Source organism: Chrysoperla carnea, chromosome 1 (genome assembly GCF_905475395.1).
Source record: "Chrysoperla carnea chromosome 1, inChrCarn1.1, whole genome shotgun sequence".
NCBI classification, from domain to species: domain Eukaryota; kingdom Metazoa; phylum Arthropoda; class Insecta; order Neuroptera; family Chrysopidae; genus Chrysoperla; species Chrysoperla carnea.
In genome coordinates, this window is record NC_058337.1 from 92,215,546 (window position 1) to 92,242,815 (window position 27,270).

Genomic DNA, 27,270 nt, shown 5'->3' on the forward strand with positions numbered 1-27,270 from the left:
TGGCAAATAAAAATGTTGGGTAGACAAACGTGGACAAACCGTTGCCAAACGAATGGTATATACAGTTTGTAAAAAATCGCTTTTGGGGGTGCTGATGTCAAATTTTAATTTCCTCTTAAATTTAAAATTTAATATGGTGGCCAAATAAACAGTTTAGGTAGACTATCTACATTTTATTAAAATCTGGGTTGCTGATGTAACAAATTTTGGACAAACGAATCCAATCAGCATTTTATGAAAATACGCAAAAATGATGGAAAAACGAATCTAATCATTATTTTATGATAATTCGCATTTGGGGGGGGGGCTATTACCACAAGGGTTGATTAAGACTTTGATTAGTGTTTCTTTTCGGGTTAATTATTAATATATTCCACCATTTTTATAATGGGTCTTTGAAATTACAAATAACTGTCTCCAATATTCATAATTTTGGACGCACCATCTTCTGCGCCTTCTATTTTAAAAACGGTTTAACACACACAAAATTTGTAGACAATTTTATCTTTTACAACTTTTAGAATGAATGTGAATACGATTGAAGGCAAAAGAAACGAGAAATTCACAAAAAACTTATTTTCGAGACCTTTAACCTAAATATCTAAGGACGTGTACGCGTGACTATATGTGACTTTTGAGACAACATTTTTACTATCAAAATAAAGGTTTGTACAAAAATTCAGCTTATTCCCTCAGATTCCGAGGTAAAACCCTCAGATAATTAATTGGAGTATTAAGGTTAATTCGCAGATATCAACACCATTATAAAAATTCAGTGATCTCTATAATGTTTCGAATAGCTTCAAAATATGTACCTACCTAATAAATGTATCACCAATAAAACAATTTTTTTTCTTTTTTTCACCGTAAGATCATGTAAAAGAGAAAAAGTATCAAAGTTTACTAAGGTCCGAGAAAAATTTACAAGTAAGTCGCATTGAAAATGTTTAAACAAAAAGTAGTTTTAAGATAAATTAAAATGATCTATCAAATGGCAATTCTATTTTTATTAGTTATATTCAAAGGCATGGCAGTTAAGAACACAACATTCCATAATAAATGTTTTTGATAATTTATTATAAAATATTTTTTGTAGATAAAAATTTGCAACGAAAATGAATTGTAAAAAAAAAAGAAACAAAAAAAGTACACGACGATGTATATCTGTTTGTGTTGAATAAAATAAATGGAATCAAATTGGTCAGTTGAGAGAGAAAATTTTTATCATCAAAATTGTTGGCGTCAGTCTAACTAACTGTTGTATTAAAATAGCAAATACTATATATATACATAGAATAGATGAGGATAGTGGTCGTCTAGTAAAGAAGTTTGTCGTATTTATTGTTGAAACATTTATTATTACAGATACATAATAGTAGAAATAATATAGAAAGTCATAGAATTTGTCTAACAAACAAATATAATCGTTTATAAAACTATACCGATTAAATATGATTCTATACAATTATATAAAAGGTTCGGAAGCTATTCGAATTAAAAATGATCTGAAAAGTTCGGGACTCATTAAAATCTAGACCCGCTCAAATTTTCTCAATAATGGGTTCTGATTGTTAAAATCGCTATATAATCTACTGAACTTATTTTTTCACCAATTAGTGATTGTCTGTGGTATGTGCTATGTCTTAAGTGCGAGCTTAGGTTTTCGAACCCGAAAAAACTAAAAAATTGGCGATGATTTTTCAAAATCGATTCAGTTTGGAAAAAGCTCTCTAGCTATCGTTTTCATCTCATCTGATGTCCTTAACCATCACTTTGATATTGATTTAAGAAGGAGTGTTATAAGTTTAAAGTGTTTATCTGTGCGTTTGTGTGTTTCTCAGTGGCATCGTAGCCCCTAAACGGTCGAACCGACTCAATTGAAAACATTTTACAGCAAAGTTTCCAAAAATCGGTTTACAAGGAATAAATCGCATTTGTCGGGAGTTTTTAAAATTTTGTAAATTTCACTTGTTTTTGACACTTAGTTAACACTTGGTGCTTGTTTTTTGTGAACAGGGCAGTACATTTACAAATGGCTTGATACAAACAACACAACACAACATTGAAATTTGTATAGTAGTATTTATTGTAACATCCGTTTCCTGATATAAAAATGACCACCACTCTATGCCATTATCTTCTTTAAGAAATCCTTTTTACAACTTCAATCTTTCTTTTTTTATATTTTGTCAATTAAATTTGCATTAGACGAAAAGTAAAACTCCAAACGGAAAAAAATAATAAACATTGAAAACGATAAAATAAATAAAGTTTTATCCAAATGTTAAATTTGCTTACAACAATGGTTTTGTTACGGCAATAAAATCGTGTTCTTAAATAGCACATTTTCATATTTAGTTTTATGTAATTCATCTTTTTAGGTTTCATACCAAGCATTTAAAACTAAGCATCTTACGGCTGTAATATTTTTATACCATGTATATATGTAATATACCAGGTATACTAAGGTTAGCCCCAATTTTGTAAGGCTTAAAAATAATGATGCTATCAACCAAATTTTGGTATAGGTGTTCATAAAATCACCTAATTAGTCCATTTTCGGTTGTCCGCCCGTCCGTCTGTGAACACAATAACTCAAAAACGAAAAAAGATATCATACTGAAATTTCTACAGCGTACTCAGGACGTAAAAAGTGAGGTCGAGTTCGTAAATGAGCAACATAGATCAATTGGGTCTTGGGTCCCTAGGACCCATCTTGTAAACTGTTAGAGAATAAAAAAAACAACTTTTGTTTGACACTTTTTTTCGTAAACATTACTGTTTACCCGTGAGGGAATATCAGTTATGTATTTGTGACATGTATGTATGTGTAATTTGATAGAGTCATCAACACTGTCTATATAAGGTATTTCAACAATTAACTCAGTCAATTGTTAGTTTTCACTTGTTTAGTGTAATTAGTTTCATATTGTTTGTATTAGTTAGTCCGAAATATTTAACTTTCTAATAAATATGTTGTATTAAGATGAATAGCATCTTTTAACCCCAAAAGTTCTATGATATTTTTATGATCAGAAAGTGTATGACTCTATGTACGATTGTGTCTGTTTGCCTACGGGCGAACGTTTAGCGAGATTTACAAAATTAACATTAATCGATCTTAAGTTCCTAATGCCCGTTACTTTCGACATAATTCAAAATAGAGAGTTTGTTAAACATAGCAAAACAATCAAAAATGAAAAATTCTTATTTTCATATATTTCCAATGCCATATACCTATTGCCAAGGTAAGCTAAGTTTAGAAATATATCAAGGTATGCTTAGTCTATTTTTGGTTGTCCGTACGTCTATCGACACGATAACTCAAAAACGTTAAAACATATCAGGGTGAAATTTTTATAGCGTGTTTAGAGCGTAAAAAGGGAAGTCGAGTTCTTAAATGAGCAACATAGATCAACTGTTGAGCAATATAGCTAATCGTTTATTTAACAGTAACAAAGATTACATTTGATGAGACGATGTTTTTGTATCACCTTATTTTGTTAGAAGGACACTCCTTCCCCCAACTAAACATGTGTTTTTCTTTAATTAACCGACTCTTCCAATCGAATAGTACCTAAGACAAATTACAGTTTATGATTTTTTCATACTCAAATTCAACAATTACTCGAAAACCAAGTCAAAAGTTTTTATACTATATTTAACAATATTATTGCATCCCCAAACCGTAGTGCGGTTATAATAATCGAGCCTTTAACAGTAAAAAAGATTACATTTTATGAGATGAAGGATGTTTTGCATTAACTAAAATTATTAGATGGAAGCCCCTCCCCCATACAAAACCTGTGTTTTCCTTTAATTAGAAGACTCTTCCAAGCGAATAGTACTTATATTAAGACAAATTTCGATTAATTATTTTTGTATACTCAAATCTAACCAGTCTCTTTTCTAGTAGGTTTTTTTTTTTGTCTACTTTATTTTATTAGCGTAGAAAAGACAGTACATTGAACTTGATTAAGAATACACTCAAATTATATTTTTATGCATAAAAAATCCATAACTTCTCCCCAAAACAATATTACACAAAAAATTTTCCTATCAACTACAATTCAAAACTTTTTACTGTCTCTATTCAAATAAAATAATAGTTTTACTTCCTTGAGTCCTCTCCCCGTACACACAAAAACATAACTTTCTTATTGTACTCTCATAAATAAATTTTTATTGATGGCATTAGAAAATTATTTGGTAACGCAGAAGAAAAAAGAAGAGGCAGAATATATACATATATATATATATATATATCTGTATCCATTAATAGTTTTATAAGATACAAATGAAAAACATTATCATATACTTGAGTTGTTAAGTTGTTTTCCTTTTTTCTTTTTTTGGATTTAACTCCCTTGTAATTCAAAGAAAATTATGTTGTGAAAATAGGGAGGATAGAAAATGATATGGAATAAGATAAGTTTATATTTTTGTATAGTAACAATGACAAAGATAGTAGATGGGTACAGATGATTTTCTTTATAGTGACATCATTTTTTAATACGTTTATTTGAGTGTCCACGTGTATTGAGTATTTTAACACAATATGAAGTTTGAACGATTCACGAGCGTTAAAATTCCATTTTTTATACCATGTATATATGAAATATTCAAAGTATATTAAGTTTAGTCCCAAATTTGAAACGCATAAAAATATTGATGCTACGAAAAAAAATTTGGAAAGGATGTTCATAGAATCATTTAATTAGTCAATTTTTGGTTGTCCTTTCGCCCGTCCATCCGTCTGTGAACACGATAACTCAAAAACGAAAAAAGATATCAAGTGGGGTCGAGTTCGTAAATGAGCAACATTGGTCAATTAGGTCGTTGGTCCGTAGGACCCATCTTGTAAACCGTTAGAGATAGTACAAAATTTTAAATTCAAAAAATTTTCCTTATCCAAAAACAAACAGCTTTTGTTTGAAACATTTTTTTGTAAACATCACTGGTTACTCACGAGGGCACACATTGAGTGCAAATTTTATAGTATGTTTTAATATGGGGTTTTTCAGTTATGTATGTGTGACATATATAGGTATATGTGTAATATGATAGAGTAATCAATAATGTCTATAAATGGTATTTCAACAATTAACTTAGTCAGTTGTTTGTTTTCACTTGTTTTTATTTATAAAATAAATCAAATTCTAAAATTTTTCTCGAAAAAAATTATGTTTTTCGCTTTTTACCTAAAGCTTTTCTATGCTCATGTTTACATAAAGAATGAAAACAGGTAAAGACTGTTCACTAAACACACATTAAACTCTTGGTTCCCTTTTTTGCCAAAGTGCATAGTAGAGACGAAATTGTTTTATTGTTTTAATGCATATTTATTTATTTATTCATAATGTCGTTGCAAAAAAAATGACAAAAATTTAAAAAAATTACCTCTGAGGTTTCGCATAGAAAATGGTAGTTTTAATACTTTTATACAGCGTCATTTCACTAGACCGGGCACCATTAAGTAAATTTCAATCACATACATGGTCGAAAAATTAGAAGGTGAAACGCCAAAAATATTGAAACCCACCGCTTTGCAGTTCAAATGCCCAAAGACAAGTTTTTATAGAAAAATCAACTAATTTCAATACATTTAGGTGTATCGGTGAAAAGTTATTGTAAACACGGAACAAATTCCATGGTTTTTACAAATTTATTATGCTAATTCATTAGGACAATATAGAGGTTATTCTTGTTTCTTGATAATAGTACGTTCTTATTTAAAAACCTGTATCTTCGAACGATTTCAAAAAAAGTTTCACATTTTATAATTTTGGGGAGTCAATGATTTGGCTACGTTTAGTGAACATGGCTACGTTTTAGTTTATTTTAGTAAATATGACCGTGGTATTCATGTTCCACTTAATAGTATTTAAAAAAGACTCATCCACAAATTAAATATTATCCAACTTTTCCTTGTTTCTATTTCAGTTACACTTGTAAAGAATATATTAACACACTGATTATAACGATTTTTGATTAAGTATTAGGCTAGAGAATTTCGCTATAAATGATTTTTACTTTAGAAACATGTATCATCATTGTACAGAGCGTTCTTTCATTGCATTTGTTAAGTGATGTAGAAAGTTACGCAACTTTTATTTAATATCCCTAGTAATAGTTTATTTGAGTGATGAAGAATGTCCACATAAAATTTCAGTCAGTGGTATAGCTGTTAGTTAACTTTGATTTATCACTTCATTCTTTTTTTACTACTTTGGTTTTGTAATTTTCAAACTATCCGAGTCATTTATTTAAGCGTTTGTTATAAATTTTGGTCATGTTACTTTTTGTCTTAATGATGTTTTAAGTAGTTTTATTTGGAGGATAAAATCTACTCAAAACAATAACTATAATTGAAAATGTTTTACTATCGCTCATGGATGTAGAGTTTAACTGAAATGTCAATATATATTATAGAGGACATGGCATTTGGGCTTCCATCCGGGAGGAGATTATTGTGCAATGGATCAATTTTGGAAAAAAAACTGTCTCAGTTTTGAGTCAATATTGAATGGTAACATCGTTTTAATACTAGATGTCAAGTATATGGCTGAAGTTAAGGTGTTTGTAAAATGAGAAAGGATCTTTTCCGATTTTAAATCGATTTGTTTTGTTGCATTTTGTATTATTTAATGCGTCTGGAATACGCTCTAAATATTAAAAAGAAAATTTATAATTATACATTATAATATTTTGGAAGTTAAAAATAATATAAGTTTATGGGTACAAAACCAAAAATACCCTAAAAGTATCACGGAAAATATTATTCTTGTACATAGAATAGGTGCATTTTAAACGTTTAAGACGTTAGAGTAGTACCTAAATACTTCAAAATAGATACATTTGTTTAGGGTAAACATTATTATTTTTTGCCAAATTGAAAGTAAATTTCAAATTATTTTGTTTATTTGTATAATTAATAATCACTAAAACTAAATAAAACTTTTATAATAAAATTTTTTTAATCACATTATATTGTTTTCACAAACCAAACTAGGTAGGTATAACGTTTTGAAATTTTCAATTCATCAAATATTTGAAACTTTTGCTTATTAGTTAGTATAATCATTCATTTATAACATAAAAAACAATAATAATATTTGTTTAAAGTTCTGCGAAAACACATCAACCATTTTTTGTAATAATAATTAGTAAAAATAACATTTTTACGTAACATAACAAAAAAGTAAGGAACCTGTATACAGATCATACCTTTAATTTTAAACTACTTACAAAAATATCAATTTAAGAAACATACCCATAATGTATTGAAATCTGTGTTGGCATAATTCGACATTTTTCAGTCGATTTTTTAATTTGATCAATTTTATCCAGATACGATTATTTATGATATTTCACTTATATGCGTTAACAGATCTCATATTTAGGTATAATAGATCACATTAATGAATCTCATAATATTTTATTTTATTTCCTTATATAAGTCCCAACAGCTACAGCGAATAGCAGGGACACTAGATACATATGATAATACAAGATAGCTATTGATATACCCGCTATATTTATCAAATAACATTCACTACATACCAACATTAAGTACTTAAATCTAAGTTAACATAGCAAATTTTAGTTTTAATATGCCATAAATACATTGTTTTCACGATTAATAATTATTGATTATCATACGATTATTCACGAATAATTAATTTCAATCGTTCATCGTGAAACTAAGTATTTAGATTAATCAGATTAACTTTTCGTCAACTGCGATTGAATTGAGATATTGATACTATCGTGAAAATCAATAATTATACATACTCAGGTTACAATCAATAGATAACAATAAAGAAACTATTACTAGAAAGTATGGCTATATATTTCTTTTGAACCGCCCCCGTATAAAAAAGATTTTTCAAATGAACTTATAGCACGCCCAATAATTATTACGGGAGTTCACTTGAGGGGAATACTTTTCAAAATTAATTTTTGTAATAAATTCGTAGTCACTCTCCGATATATCCACTTTAACAAAATACTCTCGAGATCCATTAACGAAAGTATTCATTCTTTCAGTTTTCGAAATGGATCACAAATTTAAGGAGTTAATATGTAGTTAAACAAGATTGGCTCAGTGATCTAAGTTAAAACGTGAAAAAGGTGTCCAAGTATAAAAAGTTTGCAGATTTTCGCCTAAAGATGGATTGTAAAGAGATGGTGAGAAAATGCAATGACGAAACTGTCAATTTTGAAAATATAAATTGAGAACCAATGGCTGACTAAAATTATTATTGGAGAATATACGGCGATGTTGTTAAGATATAATACGTCGCAAAAATAACCAAATTATTTTTGAAGACCGAATTACCGGACGAAATAAAGAAATGTTATTGAAAATATAAAAAAATAACTTGAAAATAAAAGTATGGCATTTTAGAAAATTGTCAAATTATTTAGAAATACGATTCAAAATCTGAAAAAGTTAATTTTTGACCCTAAACCATGTTTTAATTTTATTTCATTCAAATTAATCACGCTAAATAGAAGTATAAGATGGAGTATCGTAAAAAATTCACAACACAAATACAAAAGAAACAAATCCTGATATAGTTTTGTACACAAACTCAAATATAAATCCTCGATAATAAAAACTTTTTAATTTTAAAGAAAATTCATTTTAAAAAGAACACATAAATCTATCGTTCTTATCTAACAAAGATTTCTACAGTAAAATAGCAAAGCAGCATAGGAGCATCAGAGGTAATACAAAAACAAACATTTCATGATGAAAAACTTTTTCAAAAAAACAGTCAAATGAATGAACTTCCACTAGAGTAGTAGAATAGAATGGAACTAAAGTAAAAAGTTAAAGTTTAACTCGTAACATTAGTTAACAATTCAAACACTATATGTTTTATCACCGTACCTACTTACACGCTACTTTTTATTTTTTGGAAGTTTCTCTCACGCAAATATAGTTTGATAACAGTTCATTTTTTGATTATTTGATCTCCTTCAAAGGTCCAACTTGGAATAATAGTTTTATCGACCTTTTATGTTTATCGTAATATTGAATTTTTTTTACAAATAACAATTCAATGAAAACACTATTATTTATTTCTCTCACTTATCCAAAAATCACCAACAACAGCATCACAATTCAGAAAAATATAAATCGTAATTTTTCGAACTAAACACTACTCACAATTATTGAAGTACGCTAGGCATGTGTTTTAAAGGGATTTCTTCGATTGATGAGAGTGGCCGTTATCAGAGTCCCGATATATGTTTTATAGAGACATTCAAAAGTTTTTTCAAGTTACAAAATTGAGAAAAAAATCAAACATTCAGTAAACAAGTATCTGCACATAATGGATAAGAAATAAGAATTACCTTGTAAAAAAAGCAAATGATGCTTATGCTTATGCATAACTGTTTTAATATAAAAAGACAGAAATTTTTAGTGTGTGGATAAATCAATTAAATTCTTTAGCAAACTTTTTCTGAATATTCGGCCCATTCAAGCAAAAAACCTAGACAATCCGCTCCCTGATTTAGATAGTAGATAAATAACCGAAGCAGTATTTCAGTATGGCTTATGTCAACCGGTCAATAGGTCATGGTTGTTCCATATAGATGATTAAATAAAAAGTTAAGTTTATCAAAACTAGGGAAATCAAGCGTTTTAAGTAAGAAATAAATTAACAAATAAGTTACAGGTCTTAAACAACATAGACGTTTAATATGCTAACGACAATTAGGGCTGCCAAAGTTTCCTAGAAAAAGTAGTCAGAGAAAAAAACAGAACGTGAAATGAGTATTGCTATTAATCTTAAAAATCGATCAACAACAGTTCAAAAATTTGCCTTCAACGCATTTTCCGAACAAAGGATTGGTTTACATAGATAATCTAATCATATTATTTGCATATAGGTAACTCAAAAGTGGGCTAGTAAAGGCAAGTAAGAAAGAAATGCGCTTAAAATTACTCAAGTTTTTGATATAAATTGAAAGTACATGCGATACATATGATTCTGTTTGGTTTTATACATCAATCTTCGATAAATTTTCATAAATGAAGTTTTTTCCCTTAGTAATTTCTCTTCAAATATTTTCTCTAGTTACGAGTGTCCAGTGTTTTGTTTTCAAATAAGATTATCAACCCTTCTATAATTTTACATATAGCATTGGATTTGATTAGACAAGAAAATATGAAGGGAAAATAGTAATAAGAAAGTGATTCAAGGTTAACACAAAGTTAAACACTTTTGCGTAACTTAAATCTGTCATTATTTTTTACTGTCATTCGTAACAAATTTCAAAAACATGCTTAGTTTATTTTATAATTCTCTAACCACTATAACTTTATTTTAATGGAAAAACACCTACAGAAAAAAAATGAAAGCTTCTAATTAATGAGGGCCGAGAATATCAACGTAGGATAACATAACGATTCAACCTCTTAACGATTCTACTTCTACAGAATTTGAGTGGTTTGAACATCTTATAGCAGCTTGAGTTATATATAGTCTCTCTAACAGTTAAGTGTCTCAAATCTCTCGTAATCAAATTTTCCAATGAGAATTTTTACAATAACGCTAGCGCGTGTATATTGATTCGATGATATTTTATCTCATCTCGTGTTATTTGTTGACTTTAAATCGCCACTGTATTGTTTAAAGTTACTTGTGTCTCAGAATTAAAATGATTATTGTTATTATTATGTTAGAATCGAGCTAGAACGATGCGAAGTGAAATAAGTAAGTAGTGACTAAAAACTAGTGACTGCAATATATTATTATTTCTATAGTATAAATTTATAATAATAGAGTGTTACAACAATGTATTACATTATATAGATAGTTCCTATATAACAAAACACTACAATTAAAAAGTTTTATTTATGTATGAAAAACAATTTTATAATCATGGAATGGAATAAGAGAAGTAGTTTAATAAATTATAATTGTTATGATAAAGAGTCTATACGAAGAAGGTAAACATTAATTTTATTTTTTGATTCATCTTGTTCAGTTTGAATTTCCGTATTTAATATTTTAGTAAAAGCCTTGAACAAGTCATATTTATCCAAATAAAAATTAAATAAATATAAGTATGACAGTCAAAAAATAATGATACGAGAAAGTTTATCTAAAGAAGAAGCCACAAAAAAAACAATTATTCTTTCATACATACAACTATCCATTTTTAAACAAGACGATTTCTTCAGGTATTTTTTCTAAATTTGTTTCATTAAAATAAATATTATTATTGAAATAATCGAAATTTTGATATTTATTGAATTTAAATATAAGCCCGAATAGCATAAATAAAGCGAAAAGCCTTTATTAACACTAATAAGATATTTTCAATTTTGTATTGTAGTCAGTCACAAAAAAACGTTTCAAAAAGAAAGTCCGTTTTCAAGTGATCAGCAAGTGAAATTTACAAATTTAAAAAAAGACCGAGAAATTTCTCGGTTATGGAACCCTAAACTTGCACTTGAAACATATCTAAGAACACTTTCCATTAAATTTCTTTTTTCCTTAAAGCCTTATCCCAACTGAAAAGATTTTTAACAACATCGTCAATTTTTTTAGTTTTTTCGGGTATGGAACCCTAAAATCTTAGTAAAAGCATAGCTAGGAACCCTCTCCAATAAATTACCTTTCAAAAGAAACAAAAAAAATTAAAATCGGTTCATTCGTTTAGGTGTTACGATGTCACAGACAGACAGACACACACACGCATAGCGGTCAAACTTATAACATCTCTTTTTTTAGGTTGGGAGATAATATTTAATCAAAAACTACCCGTAAACAATCAACAATAGACAATCTTCCTTTGAAAATTTTTCTAACATGAATTCTAGTTTATACAAAGGACAATTATTATAAATAAATTTCACTCATAATAATTTTATAATAACAATAATTATTTAAGTTTTGACAGTGTAGGCAGGAGCAGCGCACAAACAATATATTTTATAGTGTTAAAAACTTATTTTAATACGATAAAATTATTATAATATACAAACAAAATACAACAAACATTGTTTTATGATGTTAACCTATAAATAAACAAGGTGCAAAACATTAATACACGTTTACAGGGAATTTTAAAACATCAAAAGATGGATATAGAATATTATACATAGAGAACGCAAGGGATCTGCTAGCTTGTGAGTGGATGCGATATGATGAATGAGAGAAAAAACTGTCAGTGAGGTCCCCTGTGCATTTGTCTTAATCATATGTATATACAAATATACTTATTATATGTATTAGTAAGTATAAGTATATGTATTAGACAAGGACACAGGGGAACTTTCTGGCAGTCTTCTCTCTCGCTTCGCATATCGCACCTTACAGGCTAGCGTTCTCTACCTTCATTTCTTTATGATTATCAGATACATAATACACCACTGCTTGTGATAAATATACTCAGCAAAACAGCCGTGTTTCTGCAAAAAATAGAATTTGGATCTTCATAAGCTTCTTCCAAACATTGTACTTCCAAGTTTTTCATTACACTGCTTTGCATTATCATATCATAATCATCCAATGTCACTTTGGAGTACCAGGAATTGAAAGAGTGAGCAATGTTACTTCATAACAAGTTTAAAACTTGATGGTTGTTTTACAATAAATGTAATTAAACCAATCGGAAGCTTGTTTTTTTCTAACAAAATGCGCTATATAATATTCGAGTACAAACATTTTTAACAAAGAAATTAGCTTTCAAAGCAAGTTGGACGGCAGGCATGCTGAACGGGCCTGGCAATGTATCACGACTACTGCAGGAGCTGTCACAGTGGAGAGGAGAAGGAGATAATGTCTCATCCTCTATGTCACTGCCCAACTCTTGTCATAAGGAAAACTTACTTGAGCCAGCCTCTCTTTGACGGCCTCTCCGACCTAAAGTCCGTCGGGGTCAAAGCTCTTCTGCTGTTCTTAAACAGCTACAAATGATTCATGGAGTAGTGACCGGGGGTGGGCCAGCCCTTTTTCGGTATCACAATGGACCCTATGGTCTAAGTGTGTCCCACCCCAGGACAACCACTCTAACCTAACCTAACCTTACCATGTCCCTTCAACGAGATAGCCATCTAGACTCCTTTTTCTTTCATATGATATACATAATAATCAATTGGTTCTTCAACAAACAGTGTCTACCATTAATATTTTTAAAACACTTTACACACATAATAATTCACATTAATACCAACCAAAAGCACTCATACATACAACAAACGACCAAACAAGTAAACCACTATCACTACCTTAAAGTTAAGTTCCTCTTAAAATACATCCTCTATACATAAATTTGTCCACTAAAACAAAACAATAACAACAACAACAAGAACAAAACACAAACATCCTCTTAGAATATTCTAGATACCATCATCAACAACAACAACAACAACAACAACAAACACTAAGTACCACCTAGACACTACACACTGGCTAGAATAGGCTAAGCTTGGCACCCTGGATAGTTTATAATAAAGTTGAACCATTGTCCTCTACACTAATATATTGTTGTGACGATCATCATCATCATAGGATAATAAATTTATTACAAATTAAAATCACAAGTATAAATAATAGGTATAACTATATAACAATAGTGTTAATGAGTTATGTTAAGTTATTTATTATTGTTATTCATATTTGATATTAAATGGGAAAAGTGGTACGAAAAACTATTACCTAAATTTATATGAAAATTAATTACATTAATATTCTACCAAAAAATTATCAACTATTCATTGAAAACAAATTTGATTACGGTCAAATTGTTAAAACAGGTGTAGATCTCAAGTATTGCGAAATGTCCATTCTGAGCACACACTACTTTTAGCCTAGGTAGCTTGCAATTATACAACATAGCGTACTATGTCCGGCAATTGTTTTTGAAAATTACCATGTTCTTTTTTGAAGTTACGTATCTCAATGTCACAAAAAATGCTCGTTTTAAAACATTCTAAGTGTTACTATTATAACATAACATATGATGCGTATAAAATTTCACATATGATGCGGCCATTCAATAGCAGTACCTATTTCCTACGTATGTATTATATATTAAGATGAGTTAGAACTTCTCTTTATTAAAATGAGTTAGAGTTTAGAGCGAAATAGTAATACATGCATAAATAAATTACCCAAACCTATTGAAATTAAAAGGGGATTACAAAATTATAAATATGTTTAAATTTAATTACGAATAATAAATTGGTTTAAAAGTTGGGATATACATATTATATATAATAAGAGAGTTTTTTTAGCTCTGGAACACTAAAAAGTCTAAAAATAACATAAATAATAAAAAAAATAAAAAACATGACTGCGTTAAATAAAGTCCAGTGGTTTACGAAACAACTTTTACAGTCGGGACCCATTAAAATTTAGACCGACTCAAAATTTCCCATTAATGGGCCCCGACTGTTAAAGTCGTTATGTAAACTACTGGACTTGTTTCTTTCTTTCAAGATTTTATTTGACGCAGCCAGGTTACTTATTTTTTTAATTATTTATTTTATTTCATCACTAGTCATAGTCAAATTCAAACCATCTTAATTTACTTAAACCGCGATTCTAACGTCATCTGAATTATTGAAATCTGTTAAACTGTAGGGAACTAAGTGATCATAGGTATATTTCAAAAAGAATTACTCTTTGTTGGGCTTAAAATTAACGAGAATGTATACTTCTCCATCCTTAATAACAATGCTTGACTTTCTTTAATACATGAGCCACAATTGTTTATTTTAAAAATGTATACACTTACCAATGCCTAGGATCTTTTATCAATAATCACTCGAAATGATATTTGATAGCACGGAAAGATAATCAAAAATTGTATTCAGAACGCTAAAAATCAGATATACCTACTGTTAATATGTTTGGAAGTGCAAGTTATGAGAATTAGGAACTGGTGGCTACTAGCTTCTTGATTAGTAGGTATTAATAAGTTTACTTTTACATTTACCGTAGACAAACTATATCACGCGATTAAAAACAATTATAGGAGCGATATTTTGATGTAATGGATCTGGCTTCCAGATATGGCGTTAGAAATTAAATAATCAATTTTTGATTGTTTATTCTCTGCAACTCAAAATATTCGAAAGGACAACATTTGGTTGGTAGCATTGCAATTAATAATGTAAAATAATTATTAAAAATTAATTTTAATTAATTATAATACTTCCAAGAAGAACCTGGTATAAAAGAATATCGGAGTACTAGCCACTTGTTATTATATGAAATCAATGAGATCTGACGATAATTAATTATCATTGAATATTTATTGTACTAATTATGGTAAAACTAAAAAAGTTACCTCATATGAACCTGGTGGTGGTTTTCGGAATGATGGTTCCAGCCATCGATCCACTACTGGTAAATAATATCCATCGATAGTACTCTTCAAACAGTCTTCATAGTCATACGAACCAGGACCTGTAAAACAAATTAAACTAATTGAACCACAGCATACTAAGTTCATTTTATTTCCAATTTTCTCTCTTTGAAAAAATGTTTCGAAGGTTTCACTAAAAGTGTTTATTTTTTTGCTTTCAATTTCAATTACGTATATCAAAATTATTCATTTATATATATTTCTTATGTTGATATAAACAAAATAAAAAAATTCTTAAACACTTGAATTTAAAATCTTTATATTTTAAAATAACAAATTTTTTGTCTGAAACATGTGGAACCATAAATGACTAATATTTTGATCTTTTTATAATTTACAGTTTAATAGGTAAATAAATAAGTTTATAGAAGAAAATGTCAAAAATAATAAATACAGGCAAAAAAACGAAACCTACAAGGAATTTACATTTTGTTTTAGAATTATGGTATAAATTATATTCATCTGACTATAACATCATAAAAGAAAGTTTTCAAACAAGTTTATTTTATTATTTTTAAGCTAAGAGAGAAATGGTAGATAGTAGAAGAAGAAGAAACAGCTCAGAGAACGAATGGTAACCTGACCACTACGAACAAGGTAAACAGCTTAAGTAATCTTGGGGTGAGTGCACTTGGTTTAAGTTGGTTCAAATTGGGTGGCTTTTAACTTTTCATTATGTAAGTTGGTTCTTCAGTAAAATCATTGATAAGATCATTTAAAAATTTTGAACAAATAAAGTCATTTTGTTTTATTAATCAAATAGCAGATTTATTTCATGCACAGTTATTCCTTTGTTAAATCTGCACACTATGCTCTAAGCACTCCTGTACAACTTAAAATGAAAACTTAAAGAGAACGACATCTATCATAGTCGTTTGAAGTGAAGTTTGATGGAAGCAAGAGTGTATACATGATGTCCCAAAAGTATGGAAAACCTGCAGATAACGCAGAGTCAGCCGAGAAAAAATGAAAAATACCATACCCGACTTAATTTTTAACTGGATATCCAATGGAGATTTGACCTTGAACATAACCTTAAAGCTACAGCAAACCGAAAATCGATTTTCATAATATTATCCTCAATTTTTTATTGCGAATTTGGAAAGAGCACAATGTTTTACGTCCAAATATGTTTTTAACAATGACCTCCAAGGTCATTCATCATTTCAGGATGGGAGGCAAGGGGCTAACGATTTTCTTATTTTCTCCTAAAGAGGTGGGATGCGGGTCTGAAGTCATCGAAAATTTGGTAACGTAATACTTAAATGCTTCCTTACGGAAAACTTAACAAATTTATATCATTCGTATTAATTTTTTTCGAATAATTTTCTATCGACGGGATTTCACAACTTCTTGGGCTGGCGTAATTGAGATTATTAGGATTATATGAGAAATACGACGGCATCACTACATAGTATAAAACAAAGTCGCTTTCTCTGTCCCTATGTCCCTTTGTATGCTTAAATCTTTGAAACTACGCAACGGATTTTGATGCGAGTTTTTTTAATAGATAGAGTGATTCAAGAGGAAGGTTTATATGTATAATAACATCCATTAAATAGTGGAGAAGTACTGCTATTTTTGAGGTTTCTAATGTGATGTGGTAAATAATTTCATTTTTTCCGCATACATTTTCAGCAGGAAATCTTCATGGTATAGGGAAAGGGGGATTGTTTTACTCCAAATTTAACGCGTGCGGGCCACGGGCAGTAATGAATAAATCAAAACTACTGGATCGATTTTAATCACATAGGCTATATATTTTATACCCTTGCGAAGCCAGAGCGGGCCGCTATGTTTTTATACACGACGTTCACAGTTTTTCTGTAGTGTATTTAGTATCAGCATTGCACCCGTGCGAAGCCGGGGCGGGTCGCTATTTTTATATATTTATCTTTTTAGTGAGATATTTAATGTTGTTTCAAAATGTTATACAGATTTTTACTACATTTTTTACTGAAAAGTACTTAAAAAAAAGTACAATATCCTTTAAAACATAATTAATTTTCTTTAGTATTTAATTTTTTTAAATATACTTTTTCGTAATTTAAGGTGATGAAAAAATGATCTGAAAAATGGATGTGGTTTGTTTTTACAGTGTTTCCAAAATTGTGCACACCTTGCCTTACCCTCTATATATATATGATACTTATTCTGGATAGAGAAAGTTGCGTACAAGAATCTAGTTGGATTAGCAATTGTAAAAAAAAACTGTTAACGTAAAGGCAAGTGAATATCACTTCAACAATGTATTAAACATATAACACGACAATTTATGATAGCTAATATATATATCGGATTTTACTAAGGCAAAATACTTAAATTCAACGTATAATATTATATAGACCTTTCGTTTTGTTATGATGGTGGCATTAAAGTTAAAACCATCTTTATAACGTGCATACATACAAGCTTACATATACGTATACAAATAAGTGAACAACAAGCTCACAGTAAAGAGAAAAAAGCTCTTAGTTGATGATGACAACAAGACAAATGAGTGCTTTAACACGATACGTGATATTTTCAACCCTGCTACCAATTTGAACATCATCGTTTCTATCATTTTTACCACCCTATATTTATATACATACCAATACCTATAATATTGTATCAATACTAATGATAGTGTAAATACAACAATGACGTTACAAACAATTTGAATTGGTATTCCGTATTTTACCGATAATCCGGTGTCAAATGGTGTAACCTGGATTTTTTTTTATCGATTTGTATGATACGGTACAGGATGGTTCAAGCTATAACAGCTTGTCTACATCAAACGGCAAATAACATTAAAGTAATGACAATTTTTTAATATCCTTAGAGCTAGAGAAGCGTTGTTTTCTAGATTTTATACCGAGATATAACACCTTGATTTCATCAAACGGCAGATAACGTTAAAATAATGACAATTTTTATACCATGCATATGAAACATACCAAGGTTTACTAAGTTAAGTCCCAAGTTTGAAACATATTAAAAATATTGATGCTATGAACAACATTTTGGTATAGGTGTTCATAAAATCACCTAATTAGTCCGTTTTCGGTTGTCTGTCTGTCGTCTGTCGTCTGCCCGTCTGTCATCACGATTACTCAAAAACGAAAAGTGAAATCAAAATTTTTAAGCGTTCTGAGGACGTAAAAAATGAGGTCGAGTTCGTAAATAATCAACATAGGTTAATTGGGTCTTGTAAACCGTTAGAGGTAGAACAAAAGTTTAAAAGTAAAAAATCTTTCTTGTAAACAAATAAACAACTTTTATTTGAAACATTTTTTCGTAAACATCACTGTTTACCCGTGAGAGCGCATATTATGTGCAAATTGTAGTGTTATATGGGTATATCAGTTATATATCTTTGACATGTATGTATGTGTAATGTGACAGAGTAATCAACACTATCTATAAATGGTAGTTCAACAATTAACTCAGTCAATTGATTGTTTTCACTTGTTTTGTAAACATTTAGATAAAAAAATTTTCTTTCAAAAATTGATAATAATTACTTTTCTCAAAAAAAAAAAAAAAAAAATGAACAAAATGAATTTTTACAACATTTTCAAAGGGTAATTAAATCTTTAAAAACAATAGTCATCTTTTGTTTTAAGGATCATTAACATCAACATTGTTATTTAAAAAAAAAATTTTATTTTTATTTATCCTTCGTTTTACATTATCCTATTTAAATATGGTCACAGTACACTAACGTCTTCATATTGTAATAAATTTTCTTACACTATAGAAAAGATTCAAGATCATTTTTCAAAAGTTTTATTATACATATCATCATTTCTTTCCTATGCTCGTTCTTTGATTCAAAAACTATAGATATAAATTTGTACATTGTCTCAAAAAGAATAATCTCAATTAATTATACCTACATTTTACTAAATAAAGATGGATGAGTAGTAAAAAGCATTGAAAAAAGAGACTACTTGTGAAGCAGCATGAGAAATAAAACCCAATTATGATAGTATCTGAAACTTTTTATAAAAAAGATTACCTTGTTCATGGAAAAGTCGGTCAAGTATGAAACTATCTACCTTCGTTAAGTGTTCCATATAAGCTATTATAAAGAAATGAAATGAACCGATGCAATATACAATCTGAGCTGTTTTCGTATTATATTGAATAAAAATATTCACGTAAATGTTTATATTTTATAATAAAAATGGAAGCTTTTTACGCCAATATGGAATATGATGCAAAGATTGTCGGAATCCCTTCCCAAATGTAATAAACAGAAACAGGCTCCCTGGATGCTAGAAGTGCCTTGGTGGAATTAATGTATATAGAAGTGGGCCTCGAAGAAACAATTTGATGATTGTACTTATGAAAATGATGGATTGGTGGTATTGCTATGGTTATTGATACTGAATGCTAAACGCGAAAAAGAAAATCGCAACAGATTTTTCTATAACGGCCAGTGTATATGTTGGTAACTTCTTTTATTAAATTCTGATGTACTGATGTATTGACTGCCGGGTACAATTATTAAAATTATCTGAATGTATTCTAAGTTCTAACCACAATTGCCAAAAACTTGTTTTTTAAAGTATATAGGTAATTGAAAAAAGTTATTGGGGTAATGTTCTAGGTAGGCATTAAGCGCTTATAAATTTCATGTGTTGAAATCATTGTGTAGTGTCTGAAATTTATTCTAAATAACAGTAAAAAGGATCTGAAGCCATGTCCGTATTTTGTAGAAAAGTGCAAGCAGCTTAAAAACTGAAGTGTGCGAGCTAGCTTGCATCGTCTATGGCAGATTATATCAGTTCAAAGTTTCTTCTTCTTATAATTTATAGAGATTTTGCAACTGAATTGTTATATAGAAAAAAAAAAAAAAAAAAAAAACAGAATAATTTATTACCAAATATTGAGGAGTACAGTGAAACATTACCATAAAAGAAATAATATATTGCGCTGAAAAAATGGCAACAACAATGTAGAAATTTAATGCGAAAAAAAATTGTTAAATATTATTTTGAGAAAAACATTCTAATGATGACGCGCGACAATGGAGACGTGGCGCACAGGAAAAATAGCGAAAAATACTTCTTCTGATCATCTGTTAGTGACATTTTAAATGTAATGCTCATTCAACCAGTGAACAAATACTGTAGTTACTCATACTTCATAAGCGGCGGAAAATGTTTGTTATTTTTTATTTCATATACAGTATGAACCAAGTAACGGCTATATTTTAGAGATATATAATAACGGTATTAATCGTCTGTAATTTAAAAATGAAGTTAAAATTCTTTACCAAAAAAAATACCGTTTTCGATTAAAGCAAACCATGTATGCAGAGGCCGTTAGGTTTGAAAGTGTTGAGTGTAGAAGAATACCTCCGAAAGTTTCGGCATTAGTAGAGTAATTTTTTAATCGATTTTATAATATGACCAAATTGAATCTGCTAAAATTAATATTGATTCAAATAATCTCTTCCAAATAGGAACACATTTAAAAATCTTAACACTTGGCTATATGGCGGTATATCGGCCGTAATCTCGAAACTTTCGGGGTACTTAAGGGAATTTTCGCCCTTCACCCAAGCTTGAGTGCTAGAAAAAAACATAATTATTGTTATGTTTGGTATTTTGTCGTTGGTCGCTTGGTATTTAATGAATATGTGTACTACAATTTGTAGTACATATTAGGTAGTATCTCTAATAAACAACTTTTCCACAATCGATGCTTAGATCAATGCATGTGTTTACTGGAAGTTTGCACTCTCCTATCATATCAGCAAAAAGTATAAGTATGAATAACCAATAAACTTGGTTCGTGAGCCTTTTTGTCCTAGGATAGTTAACCAAACCTTTTATTTACTAATCATGTACGTCAAAAAACCGATTAGTACACTTGAGTAAGGATTGGCAAGCCAAATCTTGGCGAACTGATACTGTCCTAACATCGATTATATCGTCAAGCTTGATTGAACATTTACTAAACAAATTGTGTAATGTAAACATATTGCTAATAGATTTTTTTATACTAGATATATTGGACGCCTTCATTAGCCAATAAAAACAATTGAGATCAAGCCTGTATTCTGTCTCCAATTGCCAGTTCCTTATCGGATTAAAAATATTATAGAAAGTAAATTACAAAATTTGAGGAATTTCATTGCAAAACTATGTACTTTCTAAAAATTGATATTTTAATTTGAAAAAAAAAATGACACCAGCAAGTGAAAATTTTATTTCTTAGTAAAACCAGTTACTCTTTGACATTGAATAAATATATGTAGCAGAGCTGTACACACATAATTGCTTAAGTATCTCGGAACTTCAATAGTAAGCTCTGCAGTTCATGTCACTCTTTAACTATTCGAAATCTGACAAGTTTTTTGTACGCCTGTATGTATAAGTTATAAAATACCAACACTCTAAGTTTCTCTCTGAATGTTAGACACATTTTCTTTGTTAAAAGAAAACTACCTTATAACAGCTGTATAAAATTCACACACAACACCATGGGAGGGAGGATGACTAAATTTCATCCGTTCAATTCATTATATTTTGTTATTCTGCTATGCCATTTAACAATTTTTTTCATTTTCTCCCAAGTATGATTTTTTTCACTGTCGTTGGTTTTTTTGCATTATTCTTTGCATTTGATAGATATTGTGTACGGTAATTTTAGCGCGAAAATATTTACAGCCGGCGCCAAGCGATAATGGTACAGTGTTCTGCATTAACAGCCTCGAACAATACACTTTTTTGATTTGTTTTCATGTAGGTATATAAAGATCGCTTTTTCTAGAAAATTATTATAGTACAATTATAAATTTAATAACTCGTAAAATTTTCTTTACAAGAGAGATGGATACTTCAAATATTAAGACGATTGTTTTAATGTGCTCCGTTTTGCCTCAACTTATCAAAAATGGGTTTTTCAAATTGTATATAGACAAGATTAACCAACAATTTTTCTATAAATTAAGATTACGGTTACTAGCTAAATACTTACCTAGATTTTTGTTAAAATCTCTAAATGGTGATGCTAATCCAAAAAACGGATGAAATCGTGACGGTAGTCCAACTAAAAATCCTTGCTTTTTTCGTTTCTTAACTTTTAAAAAAGATTTTTTGTCTTGTGTAGCTTTAAACGATGATTGTGTATCATATGTGAATGGATTTGGTGTATCCTAAAAAAAAATTTCATTGTCAAAATACAAAACGAACAAGTTATACCAAAAAAGTCAAGCAAGTAATAATTTATTTGATTAACTAATCGAATTGTGACAATTGACTAAAAATTAAATTGTTCTTTTTATCTTTTCGGTAGGAACTTGTTTACGCATTTGGTTAGATAGTTTCTCTTAATGTTTCATAAAAATCTTTGTTTAACTGGATAACTATTGAAAATAATCACCCCAGTGGGTACTAAAAAAATAGTCTTTGAAAAAACATAAATTCTTTATTTTGATTTTTGAAACTTTGAGCTGCAGCTTCTTTCAGTGACAATTGAAAAAAAAAGTAATATCATTTTTTGACGTTTTTTTTTTATTTTCTTAACTCCAGCTCAACGATAGTTATCCTGGAATCTTAATGATATTGAAGAAATGCAGAATATTTTCTAACATACGCTAAACAAGTATTACGTATTTATTCAAACAACACGTGGCTAATTCTAAATTATATATTTACATCATATTCCCTCATAACGTAAACCGACATCTACAAATTTATGTACTCTGTAGTCGCCTGCAGATATGAATAAAAAATTATCAAACATAATTATTACAAAAGGTTTTTAAAGGAGTTTTTTTTACTTCAACGCAAAATTTTATTATGACTACTACTGTCATAATCTCAAAATATTTTAGGAAAATGATCCTAAATGGATCGCTCTTTGATGAAAACGTGATTGAATTTTTCAAAATTCTTTCTAATTGTGCATCTATCTAGACTATAATATGACCTTTAATATATAATTTTCCCTTACATGCTATTCTGGAAATACAGTGATTGCCATAAGTGAATGAAAAATGAATTTCGTTACATGAATACAGTCAGTAAACTGAACGTGAATTACTTTTATAAGCACTAATTTGAAATTTTATTTAAGGTTGAATCAATCTCAGTAATAAAAAAGAAGTAATAATAGTCTACAGTGCAGAGGAGGGTATGATTTCGTGACTAACAAACTCATGAAACTTCGTGACCTACAACATTTTTATTTATCAAAACTTTGGAAATTGTGCTATATAATTAGACGGGAAATGTCATGTTGGCATGTTGGCAAATTTTAAATTGATCTAAAAACTAGATATTTAAAATGTGCTAACATCCAACGGCTAATGGTTTTTAAGATATGTGAGACATCGAAAATTTTCGTTTCCGATAATTACAAAAAAATTATACAAGAAGAGTGCACAAATAGATGTTATAACAGTCTTAACATCATAGTTTCAACACTCATTACCATAGTGATTTTTAAGTTATGCAAAATATTCGAAATTTTCGGCATCACTAAAAGCCCTAATTGTAAATAAAAAAAAATAAAAACTTGCCCAGTCAAATATTAAATATATATAATAAATACTAAGAAGAAACTTGCGCAAGAAAGTTATAGCAATCATTTTCGAACTTTACTAAAAAAAATTAGACCTTTATTAAGTAGGTGCTTGACTTTAACCTTAAAAATACTTTGATTTGTTAAATATTATGATGTCTAAATAAAAGGAGGGAGGGTGTAAGTGGTTAAAGATTTTCTCCTATAGAGGTGGGTTAGTTCTCCCTTCTACGGAAAATTTACTAAATTAGTTTAAATCATCCTAATGAGAGCCTAAGTGGGCGAGCGGTCTAAGGCGCTAGTCTCCGATCGTTTGGCCACTTAGACTTAGGTTTCGGGCTCGAATCCAGGCAGCGGCAGTGTGAACAATATATAATTAACTAGCTGTTACCCGCCCGCTTTGCGTGGCGTAAAATATACCCGCTTTGCTGGGCAACATCCCCACTTGCACCCCTCCCTCCACATTTCCTCGCGTTGGATAACATTTTTGTAATGTACACGTCATGCTCTTTTATTTGATACCCCACTTAGGTATATTTGTAAATATTCGATATTTCCTTCCCACTTTCTCGCTACACTTTTCTACCCTCCGAAGGTTAAAAAAATTTCTAAATGTAATTTAAAACATTCTGACCAAGTTTTGAACTATTAAAAGCCATAATTGAAAAATATGAATTTTTTATTCATGAACACCCCCGCAAACCCCCTTGTGGGTGGAATTTCGTAAAATCCGTTCTTAGCTGACCTCTACTTGGCAAAAGGAATACTCCTGCCAAATTTCAAGTCTCTAGGTCTTATAGTTCCAGAGATATCGTGATGAGTGACTATCTATATAGATCTATAGAAAGTCTCCTATATATATATAGAAGATAGATGGGGGCGGTAGAATTGATCACATTGTCATCGCTTGGATAAGAACGTAGTAACCGACTCCACCCTCATCAAAATGTAATTGTAAAATATTTTTGTAAATGAAAATAAATATTAACAAATAATGATGTGGGTGACATCTGTTATAGGCGTATATGTCAGAGAAACGGAGGTTAAACCCCATTATTATTATTAAATCATCCTAATTATTTTTTTTCAAGAGTTTTCTTTTTACGAGATTTCACAACTTTTTTAGGCTGACGTAATTGAGTTTATTAGGATTCTGTGACAACTACGGCTTATTATACATTTATATTTTTGGTGAGATTTTTTTAATATTTACCGTCGACTAAAATAGATATTATTGAGACAGGTAATTTATATATTAAATTAAAATGTTGATTAGCATTTACATATTTGTCTCAAAGTCTACACTCGTGTCGTAACTTGTGTTCAACTGATTCACTACTGTTTACATATCTGCATATGAGTTCATACAAATAATACATGCATTTTATAATAATAATATAATAAAATTAATGTGCCTTTAACATGTGCTTAGTGCTTACTTATATGCCCTTATATCATGTCAAATACATTAACCCTTTATATTTACATGTTATTTTTATAGGTATACATACACACATGAACACATGTCAGCATGTTAATTAATCAGTTTTTTTTCCTCATAAATGAATATGATTCAGGTAAGGATATTATGAACGATGAGCTTGTATATAACATTATGCTTTAGTTACTTAGGCTTTTATTTATTAATAGCTGGCATCAACAACTTCGCACACGTGAATTTTATTAGAACTATGTTCCTTATTGCATGACACGTTGCTGGTTGGGGGGTAAAACAGAAAAAAAATGCAACAAATAAAAAGCAACCTCCCAGCCAAGTAGCCAAAGCAAGGTAAGACTCCTTAATTTGCTCGGTTACTGCTTTGATTTCATTGTAAGGTTAGTTCACTCTAAAATAAATATACTGTACGGAAAGTATAGTTCTGAACAGTTAAATTCTTAATTAATTATACTATGTATACGGGGTGTTCCAAACCACCCGTCCAGGCTGATTATTCTGAATAGTTTTCAAAAAAAATTGAAACGAAAAAACACGTATCAAATATTTTTTGAAACTCTATCTAACCATACCAAAAACACCCTCCACCCTCAACCCCTGTTAGGGGTAGGGGGTGTAACTTGAAAAAATCAAATGGAAACCCCTATTTTTTTCTGCAGATTTGGATTCTTCAGAAGAAAAGACAAACATTTTGTCTAAGAAATTTTTCCCGATTTTCGGAAGATCACGCTACAATCGACAAAAATCGTTCTTTTAGATTTGGCATTAGAATTGCAGTTCAAGTGAAGGCGAGAAAAGTTTTTTGAGTCGAGAATAGTTATTTTCAATTTTGTTTTTTTGAAGAAAAGACTATTCTGTTTTTGTTTTTCATATTTTATTATGATTTAGAAAAATTATTTTTGTAAAAATGTTTTTTTTTATTTTGGAAAGTCTGAAAAAAAATTAAATCTAAAATGATTCATATCTAATTCTTTCTAAGAGCTTTATTTAGCATCCTCCCAATTGTCTAGTGGTTTACCTCAATTACCGCAATTCGACATTTTCGCTTCTCTTTTATTTTCGTTGAATTTCTAACTTTTGTGTTGCTTTTGTTTTGTTTTTGTTTTGGTTCTGTGTGTTTGTGTTTTTATTTTTTGTTTTACTTTTTCGTTTTGATTTTTGTCATTGAACGGCGCAATTCTTATGCCAAATTTAAAAGAACGATTTTTGTCGATTGTAGCGCGATCTACCGAAAATCGGGAAAAATTTCTTAGACAAAATGTTTGTTTTTTCTTCTGAAGAATCCAAATCTGCAGAAAAAAATAGGGGTTTCCATTTGATTTTTTCAAGTTACACCCCCTACCCCTAACAGGGGTTGAGGGCGGAGGGTGTTTTTGGTATGGTTAGATAGAGTTTCAAAAAATATTTGATACGTGTTTTTTCGTTTCAATTTTTTTTAAAAACTATTCAGAATAATCAGCCTGGACGGGTGGTTTGGAACACCCAGTATATGTAATATATATTAAGGTATATTAAGTTTAGTCCAAAGTTTGTAACGCTTAAAAATAATGATGCTATGAACAAAATTTTGGTATAGGTGTTCATAAAATCACCTAATTAGTCGATTTTCGATTGTCCGTCCGTTCCTCCGTCTGTGAACACAATAACTCAAAAACGGAAATAGATATCAAGCTGAAATTTTTACTGCGTACTCAGGACGTAAATGTGAGGTCGAGTTCGTAAATAAGCATCATAGGTCAATTAAGTCTTGGATCCGTAGGAACCATCTTGTAAACCGTTAGAGATAGAACAAAATTTTAAATGTAAAAAATGTTCCTTATAAAAAAAACAACTGTTGATTGAAACATTTTTTCGTAAACATCACTGTTTACCCGTGAGGGCGCAAATTG

The 27,270-nt window shown here is 29.7% G+C and overlaps 1 protein-coding gene across 1 annotated transcript in view; it reads right to left on the reverse strand.

Moving 5' to 3' along the window:
• Positions 1-27,270, reverse strand: part of LOC123292140 — a 67,607-nt gene that overhangs the window by 23,662 nt on the left and 16,675 nt on the right. Inside the window, exons 7-8 of the mRNA XM_044872700.1 lie at positions 22,378-22,555; positions 15,322-15,440 (exon numbers count right to left, since the gene is read on the reverse strand). Of these exons, the coding sequence (XP_044728635.1) occupies positions 15,322-15,440; positions 22,378-22,555 (297 nt within the window). The remainder of the gene's footprint in view (positions 1-15,321; positions 15,441-22,377; positions 22,556-27,270) is intronic.